The sequence below is a fragment of the Cupressus sempervirens genome, chromosome 11 (genome assembly GCF_028749045.1).
Source record: "Cupressus sempervirens isolate cs-2001-9-10 chromosome 11, ASM2874904v1, whole genome shotgun sequence".
Lineage (NCBI taxonomy): Eukaryota > Viridiplantae > Streptophyta > Pinopsida > Cupressales > Cupressaceae > Cupressus > Cupressus sempervirens.
The window spans coordinates 607,228,717-607,254,919 of NC_143128.1; the positions used below are offsets into that span (position 1 = coordinate 607,228,717).

The 26,203-nt window shown below is 37.7% G+C and overlaps 1 protein-coding gene across 2 annotated transcripts in view; it reads right to left on the minus strand.

Annotated features, from left to right (window-relative positions):
* The window catches only part of LOC149531146 (MLO-like protein 4), a 134,789-nt gene extending 110,412 nt beyond the window's left edge, over positions 1–24,377 (minus strand). The window contains exons 1-5 of one of the 2 annotated variants that reach the window (XM_089811112.1): positions 23,518–24,377; positions 22,379–22,436; positions 22,057–22,286; positions 21,804–21,920; positions 21,587–21,641 (exon numbers count right to left, since the gene is read on the minus strand). In XM_089811112.1, coding sequence (XP_089667238.1) covers positions 21,587–21,641; positions 21,804–21,920; positions 22,057–22,286; positions 22,379–22,436; positions 23,518–23,631 — 574 coding nt within the window. In that variant the 5' untranslated portion in view covers positions 23,632–24,377. The remainder of the gene's footprint in view (positions 1–21,586; positions 21,642–21,803; positions 21,921–22,056; positions 22,287–22,378; positions 22,437–23,517) is intronic. The other variant, XM_089811113.1, reaches the window with a different exon arrangement.
* Positions 24,378–26,203: the final 1,826 nt, after the last annotated feature.

Here is a 26,203-nt window from a genome sequence, read left to right on the forward strand (position 1 = left end):
TATTTTCCTTTGATTGTACAAAAAAGCTCGAATGTTTGATAAGGATGTCACAAATGAGTTATTTGCCACTGTGCTGCAAATGTCAACCTAGGTTATTTCTTTGATTCCATATGTATGGCAAAACAAATCCTTGTACTCCTACTTCTTTGCTCATATAACTATTTGTTATCTACTAATACTAGAGTAATATAAGATGCATTTCTTCAACACAAAAACGCACAGAATAGCTTGCCATAAGCATATGCAATTGCCTTACCTGTAATTTTAAAAAAATATTTTGTTTTAACAGAAGATTGGCATGCCCCTGAACTGTCACAACTCGATGGAACAAAAATTTGTGATATTTTCAGACACCGGGATTTCATCAATAACCTAGATAGTTAACTTGGGCAGCTCTTTTGCTGGGGGTGAGGGTGAACAAAATCTCACCCTCAAAAATGGGCTTGTGTTGAACTTGACCATACAAAAAAAAGTATATTGGTATTCAAGTTAATGCCCGCTGTCTTACGCAGAGGATGCATCACTTGCCCAATACTTGTCAAATGTCAATCCTGAGACTATACATCAAGTGTTGCTCACTCGTGGCTTAGTTAGATTTTAAATCTTGCTCCAAAACCAATGCAGCAAAGTTGGGAAAGGAAGAAGCCTAGACCACTGTTAGCAGTAAATATTCTGCCACCTAAGACTCCAAAGCAGAACTATCAACAACTATGGCTAAATCTGGGTCTTCTCATTAAGCTAAAAGTAGATCTGGATCTTCACAAACAAAACAGATCTTGCAGCCAACCTATATTATCATCCCAAGCCCCAACAAAAACTTGTGAGCCAAACTAACAACCTGTTCATTCTCTACCACTGCTGTCTCAATCTCAGGAATCGCACCTAATAACCTCTCTTCCTGGAAAGAACACCACTTCACTGAAATCCTCCATGAAACTCTCTAGCAGTCTACTTTCTTCTCAGGTTCTCTCTACAGATCAAAAGCCTTTTTGGAGAACAATTACTGTGTAATACAATAATTGCAGCATGCATAGAATATGCTTAAAAGTTTAATACTTTTTTGTCATCTAGAATAAAAAGATAACTCTCAAGACATATTTTAGGGGGAAGAAAGTGCCATTTTATTATGACCAGAGAATCAAGGACAGCATATCCATCCCTGTATCCCAGTATCTTGAGGCCACATTTATGTATAACATAGCTGTCTCCATATTCATGTATTCGCTCACCCTAACTTTATAGACATCCCCATTGCTGTGCCAATAACCCTGCATCTCTGAGCAACAATGATTATGACTAACACGACCTTTACATTGAAAAATCAATATGAGATGACACACTTCCTCTATTTACATGTTCTCCTTGTGCCTTTATTTATATGAAATATGATGAAAAGATGGAATAGAAATTAACCAGTCAAATAAGTTCACATGGATATCTAACTGTGACCCTTGGTTTCTTATGGATAGTAAAAAAACATGATCTTTGAACTTGGATTATAAAGAAAAATAGGAAAACTAAATAAAACCAAAGTTGCTTTTATTTGGAGGACTCAAGTTAGTCCTACATAACCCCATGCGCGTTATGTATGCTAACATCTTGCTTAAGATAATATTGAATAATGGAAGAAGGTGAAATTACATGTCCTTCCCTCCTAATGGAAAATTTTCATTTAGACCGTAACTAGAAATGGACCAATAACTTGGCAATGAAGTTAAGGTCAAATCATTGTGTTGTTGGTATTAAAGCTAGACCTGATGAAGAATGTCCCAATGGTTGTCAATTAAGGAAGAATTGTCATGATCAACTATAGTGCTCCAAGGCTGAATAGCATTAGTATGAGAAAAGCAGATGAGCATTCCATGACATCCACCTGAGATTGTTCAAAATAGCCAAACATGCAACACATGCAATCTGACAAAATTGTCAAGTATCCAAAAGTACTCCAAGCAATAGACAAATGTCAAGAAGGTACTCTGCAAATAATGGATTCTTGGAAGATTCTCTAGCACGAAAAAAGGTGACATAACAGATCCAACATAAAAAAGATGATCACTAGTGGGAAAGATGTAATATCTACTTCCTAACCAATTTAGCATGGAGAGCCGGTGAGTTGTCATAGGCTAATGAGCTAGAGTTAGAGAACGTTGGAGACAGCTTTTCCAGCAAGATGGCAGTATTAGTTTTTTCGATGATCTTCAGCAGTTATTATGAGCGCAACACATTTTCTAGAGTACTTTTAGTTGAGTTTCCCAATACTTAATATTTCCAGTAAAATAGTTTTGAGCATTACGAAGCTAATTATCAAGTTATTTTTTTAAGTATTGTCCATGGATATAATTTTTGATGTTATTTTAACATTTAATATAGTCCATTGGTTTCAAATGAAATAACGATAAGTTATTAATTAATAAAAGTAAATTAAAGATTTAATTTTATCATCATTTTAATTTATTAAATAATAAGAGTTATATGACACCAAGTAGAAAGTGGATGGTGCCTTTTGGACAAGGATGTCACATTGGGAGACTAAAAGTGACTTTAGATTAAATTAAACAGGCAAAATGAAAGGGGGCGTAGCTTTTGGAGAGCTATGAAAGCAAACTTGTGTAGTTGATTTGGACATGTTGGATTTGATATTTGAAATTGCTTCTTGTTTTGGAGAATATTGTTCTTCTCAGAGACTGTGAAGATGAAATCCCTTGCAAGTGGCATTCTCAATGTTGTTGAAAGACATAGGAGGATATCTTGGCAGCTGCACACAAAGATAAAAATTTGTCTCATTTGTGGAATTTACATTCAGTTCTTTCGTGGAGATTCTTGCTATCAGATTTGTAGAAGCTGATTGAAGAGAGTTTCAATATTGATTGCAGACTTCTTGTGCATTGGGGAGGCTGTGCCGCTGTACTATTCATATTGATGGTCATATAGCTGAGAGGATGGTGTGAACTTTGAAGAGGTTGGCAGCTTGGATTCGAGAAGAGTTTCATTGCTGTTTGAAGTGCTTAGGGTTGGCACTATTGTTCTTATGCATTTCAGGACTCTTGGAGAAGCTATTGACGAGTGGCATTCACTCTCAAAGATGCTAGTTTGTTGATGTTATGAACAAACAAGACTTATTTATCGCTACATTTTGTGGGTATGTCACACAGATTTGTAATGCTTTTTAATGATCTGAGCTGTTCCTACTTTTGAGATAATCTGTATTTTTAGATCAGAAATATTTCAGCTTATGTATTTGTGAGTATTGTTAATCTGATTTATTGGTTTGCTGTAGATATTTTATGTTCTACCTTCTATTTATCATTCAAAAACAACTGCAAAACACTTTCCAAAAACATAAAAACTCAAGGCCAAATAGGTCGGCATACTACAAAAGATCACCATAAAACCCCTTGAAACTAATGTACATTAATTTGACAGAAGACAAAGGCATTAAAAAGATCCACTAGAGAAGGCATGACTATCTTCTTTACATTCCCGCATTCATTTGGCACAGCCCTGTGCTCTGCAATAGGCTCTCGCTATTCAAGTGTCATGAGGAAAAATAGGTTCTAGTTATCTGAATATATGGGACTTGACACCCTCAAGGCCACTGCAACATAGAAAATGGTACCCAAGATACATAAAAAAAAATCAGATCCAAATGGAACTTAGAAAGAAGCCTGAGAAAGCATTTGCATGACAAAGATATGAACACAATAAAATTCCAAAATCAGAATGGACTAGAATCCATATGTTCAACAATGTATATGGATTGTGATCAAATGAGACAACCTCAAGGTTCCTTCTTAATGTGGACTTCCACTCAGTTGCAATGATGTGATATGCTGATTATCACAAACAGACTTACATTGTTCATTCAATAGATATCAACTTGACTTTAACTTCTTCAATCACTTCCAACTAAATAAATTGCAAAGGATTTAGAAATTATATCTAACTCTAAGAATGTGAGAAAACATTGATGATGGGGTGAGCCACTAACCAATCTTTGCTTCATCGCGTCAACAAGGCATAGGAGGGTATTATCTTGTACAAATGCAAGAATGATTCTCACAATGTCAATATTCATCCAAATACCCTATGAAGGCGCAACCTAAATGAAGATCTCCAATGGAAGTAAAACACTTGCATTTAGGCCTGGACTAACCTTGCACTATTACTTCAGTTAGCAAGTACTAGAAGGTATCGACACTAGCTTCGCCACTAGTCACCATTCAACAATATCATCCGTCCCTCTATTGATTTTACTTAACATGAAAAAGAATCTTATTTAAGGAATTGAAGAAACCACGCAATATTCCAAAGCAAAAACAATTAATCTGCCATGAAGACTAACAATGAATTACCTTGACAGCATTTTGGCAACAATTTCAACTAGTCTCCTCGCAATATATTCTATCTCTGATCTCCTCTCTAATGAATCTAAAATGCAACCCTTTACAAATGAGAAGGCCATGGCCTTTAATAGTTGCTCAATTACAATGAAGGGCCAAGACTGATTCAAGATCAAGGGCCATGATTTACCCATTACAAACCCTAATTAGGGTTGTTACGCTATTATTCAATAACATGCAAGCACAAACCCGTGGGCCAACAAGAAAATTGCAATGCTTTTTGAGAGCCAATGAAAAAATTGTACACTTGGCATGATATGGTTGAATGTGCTTGAATACATGTGACTAGAATTTTCTGATTAATTGAAGACAACAGAGCACCACTTCAGCAATCTTATCTCATAGACTTGATAAATACTTTGGTAATGAGAAAATATCTCTTGATACTCAACATTAGCAAGTCTCCAATTGCGATGACATATTCCCAAATTGCTTCATCCTCTTAAATCTTCTCCAACCTTGCAAATTTTCTCCATCCTTGTTCCTGGAAATTTCTTCATTGTTGTGATTTGAACTTGCTTGTACTTGTGAACTTGAAACCTGAACTTCTTGAAGTGGTTAACCTTCTTGAAGTTGACTCTTTCAAAATAATCTTGGAATTCCGGAGGAAATCCAAGTTAATGATAAATTTTCTCTGATTTTCTTTCTTCTTGCACTTTGCTTTCCTGGACTCCATCTTGATCTTGCCTTGAATTTGCACTTTGATAATCTGATTTTGAACTTGGATCAGAGTTCTCTTTCTCGTTTGAAGCCTCAAGCTTGATCTTGTCGCATCCACTTGTTCTTTGTTTTCTTTCCAAGCTTATCCCTTTTCACTAGCAAAAACAAAAGAGAAATTGCATTAAGTCACAAAATGATAAGAAAACATGAAGGAAATCTTAAAGATTTCATGAAATGAAACTGCGTTAACCTTTTCTTCCACATTAAAACAAGGAGGCAAAATGCAATTTAATCATGGATTTTATTAAGTTCAAGACCAAATTTCTCCTTTTCAATTTTGATGTTCTCTAAATTTTGGGTTCGATAAGACTTGGCCTTTGTCCATCTCCAGCACTTTACACTTCTGATTTTGAAGAAAGTCAGTGAGAATTCCGCCCTCAAACTCCCCTAAATCACTTTCTAAGTCATGAAAATCATTACTAAGGAAGAAAATTCTACTCTTGAAGGAATAGATAAATCTGCCTTGAGGCTTTAGGCACACTTTTATATGTTCCTCTAGTTAATTAAGCACATGCTAGAGAATATTCTCATGCATTTTATTATGCATAAATAAAGAACATGTTTGCACCTTCATGCTCTAGCCTAAGTTCACTTACTGAGTCTAAATTTAGCTTAGTCTAATTTAGTTACGCTCTAGTTTGCATATTGTGCATATCATGCACTTTTGGTTTCCATATCTAGCTCTAGTTTCCTATATTTTAAATAAGTTAGATTTGTTATTTTTAGCACTATTGCTTTCTATAAAACTAATGGATTTGTTTACAAAATTTCTGATCTTGATTGTGTTAACTTTTTGGATTGACGTTTTATTAGATCACACCGGACAAAAATGGATCTCTTCATTGTAATTCATCCTACAATTACGTGATCTTGCAATCATTGTAAGCTGTTTGCATTTGAGAAATCTAGTAATTATTTTCTTGCTACCTTTGATTCTAGAAGGTTTTCATTTGCTGTTTTATCACAGGTGCTTGAGTCACAAACTTCAACATGGCATCATAACATGGATTCAGCAAACCCCTTCTCAAATATTTAACGATTTTATTTCTCAAGAGCATTACAGGGTCTCCAAGTTTGCTTTTTTGTGTGAGTTTGGATTTGAGAAAAAAAAAAAAATAGAATATTTTGCGACTAGTTGACGGCCGATAATTTTTTGCCCACAGTTTTCTATTGCCCAATTTAACCAGCAATCCACAAAGAGCACCTATTGATTTTTGCCCATGACTTTTTCATAAGGGCTTGAAATTGGGCAAACAATATTGACGTAGTGCAAGGCAGGAGAATCCCCAAAGGAGATGTCCTAGCCCCTAGCATATAATCACACAGTGGAAGAATAAATAATAACACAGATAATTAGATCCAAAATAATGCCAAGTCTCATAACATGATCATAAGATTTACATCCAACATGCCCCGTTGTAAGGGCCTTCTGGGTTACGACCAAATACATAAGCAATTACAATAGTAATTTCACAAGATCCCTCAAGATCCAATCCCAACTCTAGTTATTCCAGATCCACACTCTAGTAGAAACCTCCAAGGAAGATCTCAACTTGTGCTCGCAAGCCCACCAAGCAATCTCCTTGTTTCCTAAGCCCCAACTACTAGCCCCTCTCAAACTTTATCCAAGATCCAAGTGTAAATTGCCTCACATTTGGCGCTCTGTCCACACACTCTGGAAATCTTCTCTCACTCAACTACTCAATCTTCCATGCTCTTCTCGAAACTGGATGATAATCCCAATATTGCTGTAAACTACCTCACATTCGGCGCTCTGTCCACAAACTCAGGAAAAAAACTCGCTCTTCAGGTACTATCCACACTCACTCCTCTGAATGAATGAATGAATAATGACAAGACAAAGCCCTCTACTTATATTAAACCAAGCCACAAGTCGGCCATTAGCAAGTTACATTAAATAAACCCTCAAGCCACAAGTCGGCTTAGCAAGTTACATTAAACAAACCCTCTAGCCACAAGTTACATTTAATAATGCCACCTATTAAATGCACTTTCCCTCTTTTCTCCATTTTTATTTATTTTAATTTATTTTTCTTCTAATTTTCATCACTTTCTCTCTCCAATTTTTTTTTTTTTTTTTTTTTCCCTCTTTATTTTCTAATGCAAGATGCTCCTGCATCAAACTCCCTAGGTAGATAGAAAAGTGTGTCCCACATTTTGATGCCAAAAGAAATATCTGCAACCATCTTCATCTTCATCAAAGGCTTTCACTCCAACAAAGACAAGAAAACCAACATGCAAATCATCCACATTTGCATCACTCTATCAAACACCAGAATCTCAACCATCAAATCAACATGCTCACTCGCAGGAACAAACTAAACATAATGCTTCATCAAAAAATCCTCATCCACATCAGCAACTAGTGAATCCACACTAGCAGCAACAAACTCCATACTAGCTACAATATGTAGATCTCCATGAATACATTCCTAGCTCACAACACCAGTGGTCTTATTGATCACAACAAGATGCTCGACAATACACAAGTCACCACCAACAACAACCGGATCATCCACAGCCGAGTGCTCTACAATCTCCACGTCAGACTCAACCAATTGATCATGAAAACCAGTCTCCATCCCAGCATCAACAAGGTTAGGAATATCCTTAGCAACAACCTCCAGTTACTCTATAGGTTCAATATTAGACTCCACACACTGATCAACAAAACCAACCTCTTCCACCTTGACCTTGCAATGCCATCTTCTCTCTTGAACAAGTCTTCTAACTGGCCAGACAACTCTCTTTCCAATTGGTAGACTCCAACTCCAATAGCATATAACCTTCTTCTTTGATTCCTCAACTCTTTTAGAAAAAGTAGCATCCACAATAGCGTCCACCTGAGCTATTGTCTCATTAATCCTCCTCTCCACTATATCACAGAGATTCACAATCATCTCAAGGTTTAATCCTCTCGGAGCCATCTTCCAAAATCTTCACAAACCCTAATAAATTACCAACAGATCAATCTTCCTGAACAAGATCAACCTTCCATCTTCGCAACCATAGATCCATCTGCATGTCCTCCCAAGGTACTGGTGCAAACTGCCTCAACTTTGGTGCTTGGTCTACAAACTCAAGAACAACCTTCGCTCTAATACCACTTGATGCAGTTCAAGGCAGGAGAATCCCCAAAGGAGATGTCCTAGTCCCCAGTAAATAACCACACAGGGGAAGAATAAATAATAACACAAACAATTATATAAAAAATAATGCCAATTTATAATTATAAGATTTACATCCAACATGCCCAGTTGTAAGGCCTTCTAGGTTACAACCAAATATGTAAGCAATTACAATAGTAATTCTGCAAGATCCCTCAAGATCCAATCCCAACTCTAGCTAGTCCAGATCCACACTCTGGTAGAAACCTCCAAGGAAGATCTCAACTTGTGCTCGCAAGCCCACCAAGCAATCTCCTTGTTTCCCAAGCCTCAGCTACTAGCCCTTCTTAAACTTTATCCAAGATCCAAGTGTAAACTGCGTCACATTCGACGCTCTTTCCACACACTCTAGAAATCTTCTCTCACTCAGCTACTCCATCTTCCATGCTCTTCTCCAAGCTGGATGATAATCCCAATCTCGTTTTAAACTGCCTCACATTCGGCGCCCTATCCACACACTCAGGAAAAACTTGCTCTTCAGCTACACTCCACACTTACTCCTCCTCCAAATGAATGAATAATGAGAAGACAAAGCCCTCTACTTATACCAAACCAAACCACAAGTTGGCCACTAGCAAGTTACATTAAATAAACCCTCAAGTCACAAGTTGGCCACTAGCAAGTTACATTAAATAAACCCTCAAGCCACAAGTTGGCTTAGCAAGTTACATTAAATAAACCCTTTAGCTACAAGTTACATTTAATAATGCCACCTATTAAATGCATGTTCCCTCTTGTCTCCATTTTTATTTATTTTTCTTCTAATTTTCGTCACTTTCTCTCTCCAACTTTCTTTTTTTTTTTTTTTTTTTTTTTTCCCCTCTTTATTTTCTAATGCAAGATGCTCCTGCATCAAATATATCATCAAAAAAATGTTTCTGGTCCCAATCTAAATCTACTAGTGGTTTGACCAAAATGCATACCATTTTTGCATTCCAAGCCTCTGAATTTGGAGTTCTTTTTACTCTTTCTAGGCCATAACATGAGCAAATCCATTTTTTGACTTCTACCCATTGTTGAAAAGCTATCAGAATCCTCTACAAAGATATTGGGACTCCTTTTGCAAAGTTTTGATCGGTATACATTGTTCTCATAATGATTTATTTTGAGATTTCCTAATCATCCAATTGAATGAGAGGTTTGTGTGTCTTGTGGTGGGGGGTTTCTCTTGCAAATATTAAGTATGGTGAATTCCACTCTGCCCTTTTTGCATGGACCTTGCCTTTGTCTTCTTCTTAGGGACCTAGAATTTCAATGGACCTATCAAGCCTCACCTTTGTCAACATTATGGGGGGGTTTCTATTGTTTGTCTTAAACATTGCTCAATTCCATAATTGATCGTCTTTTTTAGACTATTGGAAAAAATGTATTTTCGAGTAGCACTTTGTTCTCGCATGGTGGAGTAGTGTCATTGGGGTCACTCATACAAATGCATGTGTCATCTACATCTTCAACTAACGTGTGTTGCCTTTATTTGTCATCTACTCATTGTTCGAGTAGCATCATTGGGGGTATTCATTTAGATTGTGTCTTTAGTATCTTCCGTTGACATATGTTTTCCTTTTGTTTTCCATCTGCCCATTGTTCAAGTGGTGTTACGGGGGGACCCATACAGATTGTTCTTGTCTTCTGCACTTCGTGTAGTTGTACCTCTCACTTTTGGAGAGGGCTTTTTTCCATGAGGTTTTTCTCCTTTTTAAACTGCTTTGAGAGGTTTTATTGTACATGGGTACCTAATAGGGCCTTCGTTGTCGAGAGAGATTCATGCATAGAGTTTTTTTGTCTCCCTGAGTTTTACTTACCAAGGGGTGTTAAGAGCATGCATATTAGTTGCTTTAGACATATTTGCATATGTTGCTTTAATTAATCATGCACATGCTAGAGAATATTCTCATGCATATTATTATGCATAATTAAAGCACGTTTGCATATTCATGCTCTGGCTTAAGTTCACCTAGTGAGTCTAAATTTAGCTCAATCTAAATTTAGTTACTTGCATATGTTGCTTTAATTAATCATGCACATGCTAGAGAATATTCTCATGTATATTATTATGCATAATTAAAGCACGTTTGCACATTCATGCTCTAGCTTAAGTTCACCTAGTGAGTCTAAATTTAGCTCAATCTAAATTTAGTTAGGCTCTAGTTTGCATATTGTGCATATATTGCACCTTTGGTTTGCATATCTAGCTCGTGTTTTCTATTTTTAGAATGTGTTAGCTTTTTTTATTTTTGGCACTATTGCTTTCTATAAAAGTAATGGATCTCTTCATTGTAGTTCATCTTGCAATTATGTCATCTTGCAATCATTGTAATCATTTTTCCTTTGAGGTATATAACAATTATTTTATTTCTAAATTTGCTTGTCGAAGGTGTTTCCATTTGTTTGATCTTCGGTGCTTGTGTTGCAAACTTCGACACCTTATCTTGGTGAAAATGAATTGTCCTCCCAATCTTATATAGGCAACCTCAAAGTTGAAAGGGGAATGTCTTTCTTGGGCAAACTTGCTTCCTCTTTGTCCAATAAAAATCATTCAATTTAATCCTTGTGTTTCTTTATGTTGGCCAACCTGATCTAGGGGTAAAAGGCATATTTTTTATCATCAAATTGTCATGTATTAGCAACTCTTTTTCTTCATTTGACTTGGCCTAAGTTGTTGCAAAAACTTGAGGGGCAGATTCTCCCCCTTAGGATCGGGTTAACATTTCCAATTGAATTCTCATTTACCCTATAACATCCTCACTTTGTTTTGCACATCCCTACTTAGCCCGTTAGGTGAAATTCAATCATTTCTTTGTTCTCTTCCATTCTCATGCAAGTTTGGAGTCCATGACATGCCTCAAGCACCATTAGCTCACGGCATAAATTACTTCTAGGCTAGGATTTTCCCTCAATCATGGGGTAAAATTTTAATGTGTCAAGAGACTTGGAATCCCAAGAGGTAGGCAGATTCCACCTCCCCCATAGGATTATTCATTTGCACTTCCTATGTTCCCTTGCCTAGATTTTGTAGTCTAAACCAAAGGTTTAACCCTAATTCTTCAATGGAATCGAATGCTTCGTTTAGGACTTGTCTTAAACAGCAATAAGCTCATGGCAGAACTTGCCCATGGACTAGGATTAATTCTCAATCATGGACAGAATTCTCGCCTATCCTAAGAAGGCAGTTAATTCTACCCCTTCTCTAGGATTTTTGTTTTAAGTTCCCATGTCTTGGACAATCCTTGCGATAGCATCTCACCTTTCTCTTTCATTTTGCTTTATGGTAAGTTTGACCATGCATTTGCAACTTATGGTCACTTCCTTGTGATGATTCTTACTTAAACGTATACTTAAAAGACAATACTAAACTGAGACAATTTATTAGAACCCTATCTTGTAGTCTGAAATGCACTATAGGAAGATAAAGTACTTTGAATTTTAAAGAATAAATTCACCAAGTAAAGTGGATGGAACGAATGCAATGGATAATGATAGTGCCAATAATATTCAGGAAAACTCTTATTGTAAATTTCACTGGTTACAGGTCCTAATTCGATTTAACCAATTGTGGATAACAGAGTCTAAATTTTAACATATACAACTAAAACAACATTCAGAACCTGGAATAGCCGTCTCCGTGGGTAGTTTGAATGCATGTGAATTGATAACTGATTAGGGTATGTTTCCCAATCAATCCAAAAATAGGGATGCTGATGCTGCTGGAAAATTTCCGCACGGGATTATGCAGGGTTGTGATCGGGGTTGAGTCGGAATGTTGTTTTTAAAGACGGAATCTAAGCTGCAGATCCTGCCGATTCGAAAAGAAGGAGTTCGAATGAAGTTTCGGGACTGACATATCCTTCTTCCTGCGTGGATATGGATATCGCTGAAGTAATGTCGCTGCCGTATGGATCTCTGCGCTAATTATAATCAGATCCCGTCTGCTCTTGCTGTCGAATTCATACAACTTGTGCGATTTTCAATTTATTATTTCCAGCGTGCGTTACTGCGGCCCCTTTGAGGTAGAGTTGATCCCCCTGGTTTGTAGGATGATATCACATTGATTGGCATGTAATTTGGAGACAGATATGAGGGACTGGTATCCAGTAAAAGCTTCCCTGCTTCTCTTTAAATTCTTCAGTTCCAGGACTCCAAGAAATCGTCACCCTTCAAAAATTCCGAATACGCAAATAAGCCCAACATGAAATGGCTAAAGACCACCTCCAATGTGCAACCCTTCGGGGGATATTTCACCTCCTCAGTTATGCAGATCCAAGGGAGTTTTCGTTCCCAGAGACCTAATGGTAATTTGCAGACCAATGACTACAAATTGCCCCACTTGAAAGAGAAATCGAATCCACAAAACCACTTGTCCAAATGGGTGCCTCTTGTCCTCTATTTATTCATTTTTTTGAGAAGTCGTTGGAAGCTTCCAGAACAACTTATTATAATAACTTATTATAATGTATTTTATTATTAATTAAATAAATAACTTTATAAAGTTAAAGTACCATCTCAATTCGTCATTAAGACAAGTAGGCCCCACTTACTGGATAATAACTTTTTGAGAGCAAGAATGTAATCATCTGTCAATAGAATGACTCTCTCTTCCAAAAATTATTTGCCTACGAGAGTCAATGATAGGCAAATCCCTGGTAGAAGTTATGTCGCTAGAAAGGGGACATGACAGTCCGCCCTTCCTGAAATTGCTTGTCCTCAAGCAATCTTAAAGCTGGATGCTGCAAAATTGTTTCATTTTCCCAAGTGGCATCTTCAACTGGTAGATCTTTCCATTTAACCAAATATTCTCTGATTAACCTTCTACGGAGTTGTTTTTCCCTACTTTCCAAAATGAATTCCGGCACTAAGATCAGTTTCCCTTCATCATCCAAAGGGGGTAATACTGTAGAAGGTACCACATTCTGTCCCAGCGCCTTTTTGAGACGCGACACATGGAACACATTATACACTTTGCTATCTGCTGGAAGCTCAAGCTCATAAGCTAATTCCCCTATTCGTCTGGTGATTCTGAAAGGCCCATAATATCTAGGCTTAAGTTTTTTTGACCCACTTCTTTTAAGTGTAGATTGCCGAAAGGGCTAAAGCATGAGGTAAACCATGTCACCAACCTCAAAGCCTCTCTCAGTTCTCTTTTGATCTGCATACTGCTTATATTGATTTTGGGCCCGAGCAATGTTATCCCGAAGAGTGCTAATAATGTCTTTACTCTCTTGAATCAAATCCCCGGCACGTGGAACCCGGATATCCCCCATCAACAAATCAATGAAGCTCGGTGCATCATACCCATATAATGCTCGGAAGGGTGTCATCTGAATTGACATGTGAAAAGTAGTATTGTAACAATATTCACACAAATAAATCCATCTTACCCATGCCTTCTGCTGATCAACCACGTAGTTCCTCAAGTAGCCTTCCACCCACTTGTTTACTATCTTCGTCTGTCCATCAGTCTGCGGGTGATAACTAGTACTGGGTGTGAGCTCAGTGCCACATAATCGAAACACCTACTTCCAGAAATGACTCAAGAATCTGCTATCCCTGTCATTGACAATACTACGGGGTATCCCATCTAACTTGAGAACTTCTCTGAAGAATACCTCAGCTACCTGTACTGCTGTATAAGTTGTGGTGATGGGAAAGAAATGAGCATATTTCGTTAGTCTATCTACCACCACATAAATGCAATCACGTCCCTGAGCCTTGGGCAACCTTGTAATGAAATCCATGGATATGCATTCCCACTTCTGTCTTAGAATGGGAAGTGGCTGTAAGAGTCCTGCTGGAAAGGTATGCTCCTGTTTATTCTATTGACAAACAGAACACTCACGAACATACTGCAACACATCCTTCTTGAGTCCTTTCCATGTAAACCGTTCCCGCACTTGTCTATATGTTTTAAAGTACCCGGGATGACCAGCTATGGGTGAATCATGAAGAGCCCGCATAATAGACCGTTTCACCTTCGATCCTGGGACTAAAAAGATCCTGCTTTTGTAAATGATCAAGTCATCCACAAGTGAATACCTAGTGTCAACAATTGTCCCATCAACTAACCCAGATGCCCAAGAGTCTCTAACATACTCTGCCATAATCAGATGCTTCCAATCCTCAGAGATCTCCATCATCGAACTAAGGTGCGGCCTGCGAGACAAGGCGTCTGCTACCACATTTTGAGTGCCCTTAACATATGATATATCAAAGTCATATGCCTGTAGCTTACTCACCCATTTTTGCTGTCTATCATTGAGATCTCTCTGCCCAAGGAAATGCCTCAGACTGTTGTGGTCAGTTTTTGTACAAAACTTACCACCTACTAAATACTGTCTGAACTTAGCTAATGCATGCATGATAGCTAACATCTCTTTGTCGTAAATGCTGAATGTTTTCTCTGGCCCACGGAGTTTTCTGCTCTCATATGCAATAGGGTGTTTGTCCTGCATCAAAACAGCCCCAATACCATCTCCTGAGGCATCACACTGAAGTTCAAATGGCTTCGAAAAATCGGGCAATGCTAGTACCGGGCATGAAGTCATGATCTTAAATCTGTCAAAACAAGCCTGTGCCCTTGCTGTCCAAACAAAAGCTCCCTTTTTAAGCAAATCTGTCATAGGAGTCGCATGTCGCGAATATCCGCAAACAAATCTGCGATAGAAGCCACATAAATCAAGGAATCCTCTCAGCTGGGTCAAGTTCTCAGGAATAGGCCACTCCACAATAGCACGGATCTTATCAGGATCCATCCGTACTCCTTCTCTACTGATAATATGACCTAAGTATAACAACTTGGTCATACCCAAATCACATTTGGATTCTTTGGCATACAAAGATTCTGCCTGAAAGATCTTCAATACTGTCTCTAAATGCTCCATGTGCTCACGCCATGTCCGACTGTATACCAAGATATCATCAAAGAAAACCAACACAAATTTCCTCAGCTGATAATGGAAGACCTTATTCATGGTGGACTGGAAAGTAGCTGGTGCATTGGTCAACCCGAATGGCATCACTACAAACTCAAAATGTCCACAATGACATCTGAAGGCAGTCTTCTCTATGTCCTGTTCTCTGACTCTAATCTGGTGGTAACCGGATCTCAGGTCTATTTTACTAAAGTAGCATGCCCCATGTAGTTCATCTATCAACTCATCAATTCGTGGAATAGGATATCTATTCTTAATAGTCTTCTTATTCAGCATTCTGTAATCAATGCACATCCGAAGAGAATCATCTCTCTTTTTTACCAAAACTACTGAAGAAGCGAAAGGAGACTTACTGGGTCTAATGTGTCCCATTGCGAGAAGCTCCTTGATGTTTTTTTCTATTTCATCTTTAAGCCTCTTTGGATGCTTGTATGGAGTGATCATAACTGGTTTAGCACCTTCTTCTAATTCGATGATGTGCTCAATCCCTCTATCAGGTGGTGTACCAGGCGGAATATCGCTGAATACCTTACTATACTTTTCCCTGAATATCTGGATGTCTGGATGATATTCTGTCTTTTGTTGTTCCTCCTTTGTGGGCATGAGGGTACACGTGGCTGCCCATTCAATATCATTATGCCTCACCAATCTTTCCAATCGCCTGAGAGAAATGGTTCGTATGTCACTATTCCTGATAGCTCTCAACACATGCTGCCTCCCATTCACCTCAAACTTGATCTCCATGTCCTTGAGACGGAAAGTGACTTCGCCCAATAAACGTAACCATGCCATACCCAAAATGATATCCAAGTCGCCCATATTGACCACATGGTAATCTGCCTTAAACTCATAATTATTCAGACGTAAAGGCATATCTCTGACCATTCTATTGCACTTAAGAGTGTATCCATCGGCAACCTGTACTCGGAGTCCCTCAAACTCCTCTGTTTTGATTCCACGGCGCTCAACCAATCGTGCATCAATGAAGTTGTGTGTGGCCCCTGTATCAACCAATGTGATCACCTTCTGTCCTGCTAGAACACCACGTAACCTAAAAGATCCCTCCTGCTGGATACTAGACAAACGCCCTTGCTGTAAATGTAACTCAATTTCTTCCTTTTGTTCTGAATTTCCTGTTTCTCCTTCAGGTTCTGAACTACTGTGATCATCCTCATTTGCCGTACTATCAGAATCTGATCCTTCATAATATGCCCACATAACTCTATTGGCCTTTCCCTTAGGTCTTAAAGGACAATCATGGTCCTTGTCATATGGGCCTTTGCAATAAAAGCATAGTTTCTTTCTGCGCAAGTCGTTTAGTGCTTCTGCATCCAGAGGTGTAGTAGATTTTCCTTTGGTATCAATACTCTTCCCTTTATTTTTATCAAACTTCCTTTTGTCTCTGAAAGAAGTAGTACTCCTAGTAGTAAACTTGCTAGACGGTGCTGTAAGCTCCATACTTCGTGCTTTCCTCATAGCTTCCTGCAGTGTTGGTGGGTCAAATGCCTTAATCCAAAACTTTGAGGGGTTCAGACAATCCTTCTATAAATAATATAACTAGTCGTCTCTCAGAGACATCTTGTACCATAACTGACAACCTCTGGAATTCACTAATATAATCCTCCAAATTTGCCTGACTGTCTCAATTGTGCGAGGTCACGGAAATAAATCTCTAGATCCTTATCAAAACGCTCAACTAATCTATCCACAAAATCTTGGTAGGATGTCACCTGATTGTGCTGCAAAGTAACCATCCCATGTGACCACCAGTCATGAGCTGCGCCTTCCAAATGCAAGGTGGCATACCTGATGGCATCTATCTCAGACATAGGCCTTAATGCTAGGAAAATATCCAACTTATGAACCCAAGCTTGCGCTGTCATCTGACCACTACCATCGAAAGATGGTAAATTGAGTTTGCTAATAGCTCGCTGCAACTCACTATCATGTCCTCCTCTAGACCTCTTAATCTGACGGTTGCTCCTCATATGCTCTCTCCTTTGGTTTAGATAGCGGTCAAAGTTCAATAGTTCACGCACATGCAAGGGTAATGCTTGCCATTCAGCAGTAGCAGCTCTGAGATCATCCTAAAAATCATCTGGCAATTCGTCTTCTCCTATCTCCTGAGCCTCCTCCCTTAGGAAAGTGGGACAAGTAGGCCTATTTGCTGTCCATGATCTACGCCTAGGAGCACCCTGTGAGCCTACCACACTTCTATTATCATGATCAGGTGTACCCCTACCTTGTTCCTGAATCCTGGGCTGAACAACTCTCTCCATTATGGTAGTCAAAGCTTGTAATGACTGAGCTATTTCTTGCTGTCCGGTAGTCATGATTCTGTAAAACTCTTTGGTTTCATCGTCATCAACTCTGGGAAATGTTGGGGGACTCTGTGACTGTCTCTCACCCATATCTCTGCCCTTAAATATTGTTCTCCTGCGAATATAATACCTGGAATAGGGTTGCATAAAATATTTCTACCCAACAGGATGGCAGGTCAATAGCTCTGATACCACTGTGATGATTCTTACTTAAACGTATACTTAAAAGACAATACTAAACTGAGACAATTTATTAGAACCCTGTCTTGTAGTTTGAAATGCACTATAGGAAGATAAAGTACTATGAATTTTAAAGAATAAATTCACCAAGTAAAGTGGATGGAATGAATGCAATGGATAATGATAGTGCCAATAATATTCAGGAAAACTCTTATTGTAATTTCATTGGTTACAGGTCCTAATTCGATTTAACCAATTGTGGATAACAGAGTCTGAATTTTAACATATACAACTAAAACAACATTCAAAACCTGGAATAGCCGTCTCCGTGGGTAGTTTGAATGCATGCGAATTGATAACTAATTAGGGTATGTTTCCCAATCAATCCGAAAATAGGGATGTCGATGCTGCTAGAAAATTTCCGCATGGGATTATGCAGGGTTGTGATTGGGGTCGAGTCGGAATGTTGTTTTTAAAGACGGAATCTAAGCTGCAGATCCTGCCGATTCGAAAAGGAGTTCGAATGAAGTTTCGGGACTGACATATCCTTCTTCCTGCGTGGATATGGATATCACTGAAGTAATGCTACTGCCGTATGGATCTCTGCGCTAATTATAATCAGATTCCGTCTGCTCTTACTGTCGAATTCATACAAGTTGTGCGATTTTCAATTTATTATTTCCAGCTTGCGTTACTGTGGCCCCTTTGAGGTAGAGTTGATCCACCTGGTTTGTAGGATGATATCACATTGATTGGCATGTAATTTGGAGACGGATATGAGGGACTGGTATCCAGTAAAAGCTTCCCTGCTTCTCTTTAAATTCTTCAATTCCAGGACTCCAAGAAATCGTCACCCTTCAAAAATTCCGAATACGCAAATAAGCCCAACATGAAATGGCTAAAGACCACCTCCAATGTGCAACCCTTCGGGGGATATTTCACCTCCTCAGTTATGCAGATCCAAGGGAGTTTTCGTTCCCAGAGACCTAATGGTAATTTGCAGACCAATGACTACAAATTGCCCCACTTGAAAGAGAAATCGAATCCACAAAACCACTTGTCCAAATGGGTGCCTCTTGTCCTCTATTTATTCATTTTTTTGAGAAGTCGTTGGAAGCTTCCAGAACAACTTATTATAATAACTTATTATAATGTATTTTATTATTAATTAAATAAATAACTTTATAAAGTTAAAGTACCATCTCAATTCGTCATTAAGACAAGTAGGCCCCACTTACTGGATAATAACTTTTTGAGAGCAAGAATGTAATCATCTGTCAATAGAATGACTCTCTCTTCCAAAAATTATTTGCCTACAAGAGTCAATGATAGGCAAATCCCTGGTAGAAGTTATGTCGCTAGAAAGGGGACATGACATTCCTCCATTCCAATCTCCACACATTTGAATTTCACTCTTCCATGTCTTCATGTCTTTCCTTTAATGTTAGGCGGAAATCAGAGGGTCTCAGGATTGAGAATCTTAAGAGGGCAGCGGATTCCACTATCTCCCTGAGATTACATCTTGTTATGTTTCCAAGTCCCCAATCTCACTTGGTTTCTTGGCTCGGATTTGATCTTCTTGTGGACTGAAAACTATCACTCTTAACCTGAAATTCCCCCTCCTCATTCATTCTTTGGATTCAACTTTTGGTTACCTTAGAAAGGAGGGGCAGATATCTCACCTTTGTTGGAATAATGAATCCTAAGAAGGCACTGGATTCTATGATCTCCCTAGGACTTCATTTTGGTCATCCTAAATCTTCAATTCTATTATTTCATCATTAGTTGGATTTGATCTCTTGGTGCAAGTCATTGTTCAACATAAACTTATTCTTTTGTCCACATGAATTCTCCTTTTGATGGCTCTAAATGCGGGCAGAAATCTGGGCTTGGTTGGGATTAAAAATCTCAAGATCAAGGAAGATTCTGCCCTTCCCTTGAGATTATTTAGGTTTAGCAAATTCACCTTTAAATACATCATTTTGCATTCTCCCTTCACTTTTTTCATCAAGATGCACTTGAAAGTCACTTTTGATGGGGTCGGAATCTGGGGGTTGTAGGGATTGTGAATCCTAGGACATGATCGGAGTCCAACCTAGTCTTACAATTTTTCGTTTGTAAGTTAACTCCCAAATTCCTCAAGTCAGTTTCTTCAGCTTAGAGGGCGAGAGGATTTATATAAAGCTATAACATTTAAGTTCACCTTAAGTCACATTTTATATAAATACTGTTAGGATGTTTGAGATAGGTTTCAGATTAATAGGAGATAAAATAAAGATTTTAGATTTTGGGAGTTTTAAAAACTAGACTTAGCCAAACTTTAAGATCCAACATGCCTCCAACAATGTTACCTCTTACAGCCTTTCCTAACTTTCTAAGGTGGAATTGAAACTGAAACAAGGATTTTCAAAAGTTTCTAACTCAATTCATCACAAGTACTTTGATTTCAGCTCCATATCCTTGACTAGCTTAGCCTAGCTCTCGCCCATGTCGCTTGACAGACTTGATTATTCAACAGACCAAAGTTGCCCAAAATCATCTCTTCAACATTGGGGATTTTAAAATTGCTACCAAGACCACCAGCCTACTGCTAAAGCAAGAAGAGGGGGTCCCCATTTGCAATGGGGCGATGGTGTGAAAACCTCACAACATGTATTTCGCTAAAGGCTTGTTAATTTTGAATCATAATATTCATGTATCCTTCTGGAAGACTGGGGGGGCCTTCTTGACAGTTTTGTATCTTGCCCTATGACAGAGCATCTCAGTCTGTGAGTCATTTGTATCTTGCCCTAAGGCAGTAAACCTTAAGCCTGCAAGTCCAGAGTAGTGAGCTATTCCTGTGCTGTTGCATCCACTTGCCTCTCTTCTATCAATTCAAATTTACCATTGGATCTTTCTTTTATATTCTGAACAAACAAGTGCCAAGCTGAGTACCTTTAGATTCTGTCTTTCATCTGATTCCTTACATTTCTCTGAACAGCTCCTGCCATTTCAATTTCACCTATTCCTAGAATTTTTCCCAGAACAGTCACCATTAGGTTCTCAACATTCTGAAAAAAAAAACTCCATTATGTTCACCATCTGAAGTCCTATGCTACAGTTACAAAACGATATCGACGTGCCTACCAGGGATGCTGACAAATTTGTGGAACCTACCTTAGACCTGCCAGATGTCTGAAACCTTCTCAACAAATCAATTTGATGGATGTCCGTATCTTTGTGATACTCCCATTTTCCCATGGGCAGGTAGGATGCTCCTGCATCACTTTTCAGCAAAGGACAAATAGTGTACGATTATGTTAAGACGGGATATTATTTTAAGCACTAACCAATTCAGAGAAGTAAAGAGAAGATTAGCCATTCAAATCTGCCAAGAAGCAGAACTAACTTGAGCATTGTGCTACAATAACTAAAGTTTTAACAGGCGATAATCAATTTGATTTTCCAACTCTACAGGTGATCAGAGTATAGAAGATCCTTCTGTATATCAGTCTTTGGAAGTTAGAACAATGAGGAGAAGGTTGTGGACACATGACTGAAGGGCTAAAAAGAATAAAAGTTTTTATGTCTCTTCAAAAAATTGCAGAAGAAACTATGTTTATTGTCTTTACGAAAGAAAAGTCCTTAAGATTATTACTAAAAAAATTCCTGCAAGATGAGTAGACCTTGCCTCCTGATGCCTGAATAAATCTGGCACCCAGATTTATTTTGCTTTGACAATTTTTCGTCCAAGTTCTTAAACTTCAAGTATTGCTTCCCTCTATTGAATGTGAATGTGTCTAAGATACACAAAAGGTACATTATGTTGCTGTGCTTCGACTTTCAATATTATCAAGATAAAATTGACTTACCAGGTACAATGAGTCTTGAATGAGCTTCGATTTCCCAGGGCCTCCAGCTATAGATCTGAAACAAAAAACATAAGAATGTAAAGCTAAGCAGCAAAAAACATAAGAGCTTGAAGATATGGTACCTACCCAACATGGCAACCTCTCAAGGTAAAGAGGAGAACAGTGAAAAGCCAGATGATTCCAAACTTGATTTTCAGAGGAGGACATGTAAATTTACCTTGATCATTGCAAACAGCATAGTTAAGCAGCAATACAGAACATGTGTGACTCCAAGGATGAATAGGAAACGATGCAGCTGCTCAAGACTTTCATATGAAACAAAAGGTTCATGCCCCTAAAACACCCAAATATCAATTTCAAGAAATAATTGTCTTCACATGCACAAACTAAAGAAACCAAGTGCTTTTTTCTTCGTTTTGTTTCTTCCATGCATGTAATGTATTAAAAAAGTTGCTTTCATTTAATCATACCTCATCGCAGTGGTTGATAACAGCAAGCCGTCTTCCATGTGAAAAATGTAATTGGTAATGTTCAGGATACAAGTGGCTTACTGATGTATGATTTTTCGAAGGCTTGTCAAAATCCTCCCTTGAACAGGGATAGAATTTGCTACTAAATATGGATGACTTTACACAGAAGTGAGATATCGATCTAGCCGATTGAGACAATAGAAGTGACATAAGTCCCAGTAACATCAGCTCTGTTCCAACACACACAGAAACCTTTACATTTTTACAAACACATTCAAATAAGTGAATTTAATTGAAATTTTTAAGTAGAAAGTGTACCCACCCTCCTTGATTTTAGTGAGTGCTGCCAAAAGAGGTTTACGCTTTGTTCTAGCGAGCCACTGCACCAAAATAAATCCACAATATAATAATATATAGACATTAAATAACGCATCTATTGTATATACTCTTAAAACAGCGTCTGCCAAACAATTAACAAAAAGAGGGATAAGAAAAATCCCAATGTAAGACAATCACCATCGCTAACCAGAGCAGCCCAGGCCACTAACGTTAACTGGGTAAAAGAAAATCCCAATCTAATTTTTCAAAAACAAACAACGAATACACATTAAAATTGATAGCCGGGCCTGTTCTAGGAGTCCTCCAAAACAGAGAATATTTGAGGAGTAACTAAAAATGAAATCCAGGGTCTGATTCAAATTTTGTTAACTTCGCTGTACGATTGGGAAACTATTTGCTCCTATACTTAAAAATTAACTAATTGTGAGCTAATTCACAAGTCAAGTATTACAGCCTTTTTCAGATAAATAATTAGTAGCAGATATATGAATATTTAACAAGTTGCAAGCTAATTCATGGGTCAAGTGTTACAGCATTTTTTCGATAAATTATTAGTAGCGAATCTATGTGGTCGGTGAGTTATGCCACAAAACCTCCAGATACGAGAGAAATTTGAACAGGATTGTATCCATACAGAAGTTCTTAAATTCTATAAGCTGGGACCGGTTAGGTACTGTTGAGCTGAAATATATACAAGGATGATTGACCTTCCCAAAAAATACAGGTACCGGCAGTAACGGATGAAGTTATAAATAATCGTTTCCTTTCATTAGATTTTTAAAATGATTCTTAACCCGTAGGAAATAGCATCTGCTGGTTCCAATTAAAGATCCCCGGAGATCAAAAAACTACTATAAGAAATGGGTTGTTCGAGGAATGATGCAATAAAAGCCTAATTCACCAGTCAAATCTACAAGAAATCCTAAAATGTCACTGGAGAGAATTCAGACTGCTTCACACAACAAGCCGTCCATTCATCTGATTATCTTTGCAAGTCAGAGCTCTGAATACGATGGGCTATGCAGCTAGAATGTTGATGAAAACATATACCAATGCAGACAATAAGCGAAATCAATCCCCAATGTCACCCAATAAGTTGGATTTCAAATCAGATTTGAGTACCTCTCCAAAACGGTGAATGGAGCGCTCCACAATGAAACAAATGCCCACCAGAATCGTAGTAACAGTGGCCACAGACCATGTTGGAGTCTCTGCCAATGATCTCCCTCCCTCCATTTTTCCCCTTCACAGATCACAGTACTTTGGCGCAATGCCCAGGGTACTGGATAAATAGTAAACTGAAACGTAATATATACGAAGTTTGAGACCATAGACAAGAAGGGGGAAAAACTCTTTGATGAAGAGGGTACACTGGCATTCATATCTTAACTGCCTATCGCCATTAATATCTCTCTGCCTTGTCTGAAATCAGTGTACCAACTAGTTAACTGCTCTAAATTCCCACTTCTTCTCTCCTCTCTGCAAATAGGTACACTTATCATGTATGGCAATGATCCAAAAACGTAGTTTTTCCAGTCTTGGAATTCGAAACTTCTTTAAACTAGAATAAAAGAAAGAGCTAAATACTTCGGCCCCTCAGTTTTCTATTAAAATAAGCTCGGTAATAATTTTTTTAATGTGCAGGCGGTGTCTTCAATGTTCAAAGGTGGAGATCAAAGCTCCTTTTGTTTTCAATGGCTGCCCGGGTTTACTACGTGTCAGAGATAGATTTCCTAGTAGGTGTGAGGAGACTTGTTTCCAAATTCCACAATTTGTGAAATTGAATGTAATCAGCCAAACAGTGGTCTTTATGTTCCTGTGACATTTCTTAATTTTTTCCTTCAGATAAATAGAAGAGATTCAGAGGGAAATTGACCAGCATTGCCTATTTGAATAATGTTTTTGGGCTTTTTTTGTCGACATGTGCACCGATTGTGCTCAAAATTGAGAGTCGTTATTAAAATGGATTTTGTCCCATCAACGTGGAAATTGGAGACCGTGTCCGAAATTTAATGGCAGATCGACTGAAATTTTGGAGGACTTGTTTATTTATTTTTTCAAGTTAGGACCGTTGGTTGGTGGATATGAAGAATCAACCCCGACTTCGTCAGATTATGTGTTTTCCTGGTTGTATTAAGTTGGGAAAGTCATTGTCACCGTCACTAGCTGGATGTAAACAGGTGGCCCACCGTTTAAAAAGTATTTGATAAAACAAAATACTGGGTAGGTTTTTCTAAGAGAGTAAGATTTTGATAAGTAGGAGACATTTCCATCCAATTAAGGACTTATATTTCCATCGTAATTGTTAGGTTTTTTCAATAAAAAAAGTATTTGATAAAACAAAATAATTGGTAGGGTTTTTCTAATGTAGTAAGATTTTGTCAAAATAATAGGTTAGATTTTTTTATTGTATTAAGTTGGTTGATTTTGTCGCCATCATTAAATGGAGTGAAATAGATGGTTTATGGTGATGCTTAAATGGGAGGGTTATGTTAAGCTTCTTTCTAGAAGTTCTTATAATTAGTTGCATTATAATTAATAATAATCAAGGTTCCTTAGAAAATAGAAAGAAAAATAATATGAATCAATTGTTTTATGATTATATTTTATTCAATCAAAAAATAAAGGAGGCTTAGAAGTGATTAATTTTTTCATATAAGAAATGGATGGGCTAGGACAATGCATAAATAGATAGGCGAAAAAAGGGCTCATCATGTTAGCTTCCTTCTAAAAGTTGTTATAATCAATTTATTTAATCAATTAAAAGGCTTTAAAGGAAAATAGAAAGAAAAATATATGGTAATTAATTGCTTTATGATTACATTGTATTCAAACAAATTATAAATGAGGTCTAGAAGTGATTAACTCTTTCATATAAGAAATATGTCTAATTGCTAAATGGATTACGAGATTTCTTCATGAAGTAGCTCCATGAAAGTCTCTTATTATGCATAGAATCGCTACTATCATATTCAATAACAATTACAAATAGGTTGGATGGAAATATAAGTTCCTCAAGCCTCAAGCCTCTAGATAATTTTTAAGCATTTGGAAAGCTTAGCAGCTAATGTATCATTTTCTTGAATTGAAAGATCAAGAATAGTCATGGTGTAACTTTATCCATGACTTCTATTTGGTGGAATAGATTGATAATTTTATAAGAGCGGCTTCTTGCTACTAATTATCAATTTAATAGAAAACTTGAAACAAACATTATGGACTTTAGAGATTGTGAGTTCACATCCTCAACTTGGAAAATGACTTACAGCTCAAGAGTGACATCAAATTATCCAAAGCTCTTCTCAATTACATTCACAAGGTGTGAGATATTTTTCCTTTGAAAATTTCAACTAAACTTCCAACTCCCTCTTCAAGCAACTTATTTAAAAATTGGAGATGTTGTCTAGGCTATATTATTGATAACTTCCCTCTCGGACTAATTTACCAAGCACAATCTTCCCTGTAATCCAAATTTAGCCAAATACTAAACTTGAAATAAAGTTTGAATTGGCCTAAATCCATATGGTTCAACTTAAGTTATGATGTGTGAAAGTCCAAAGTTGGGGTTAATGCCTTGTTTCTATGATGGAAGATTATTCAGTATAAATTTATTGTTAGAGTTGTAGGTAACTCTACAACACCCCTAGGCTCAAATGAAAGATCAAGATAACTTCTATTGGAAACAATTATTCAAATTGTATGTTGCCATTGATGTTACACAAATGTCAGTATTAACCAAGCAATGAAGGATTTGCAGTGTTAACCGAGCATATTCAGTGTTGACCAAGCAATCGTGTAATGAAGAATA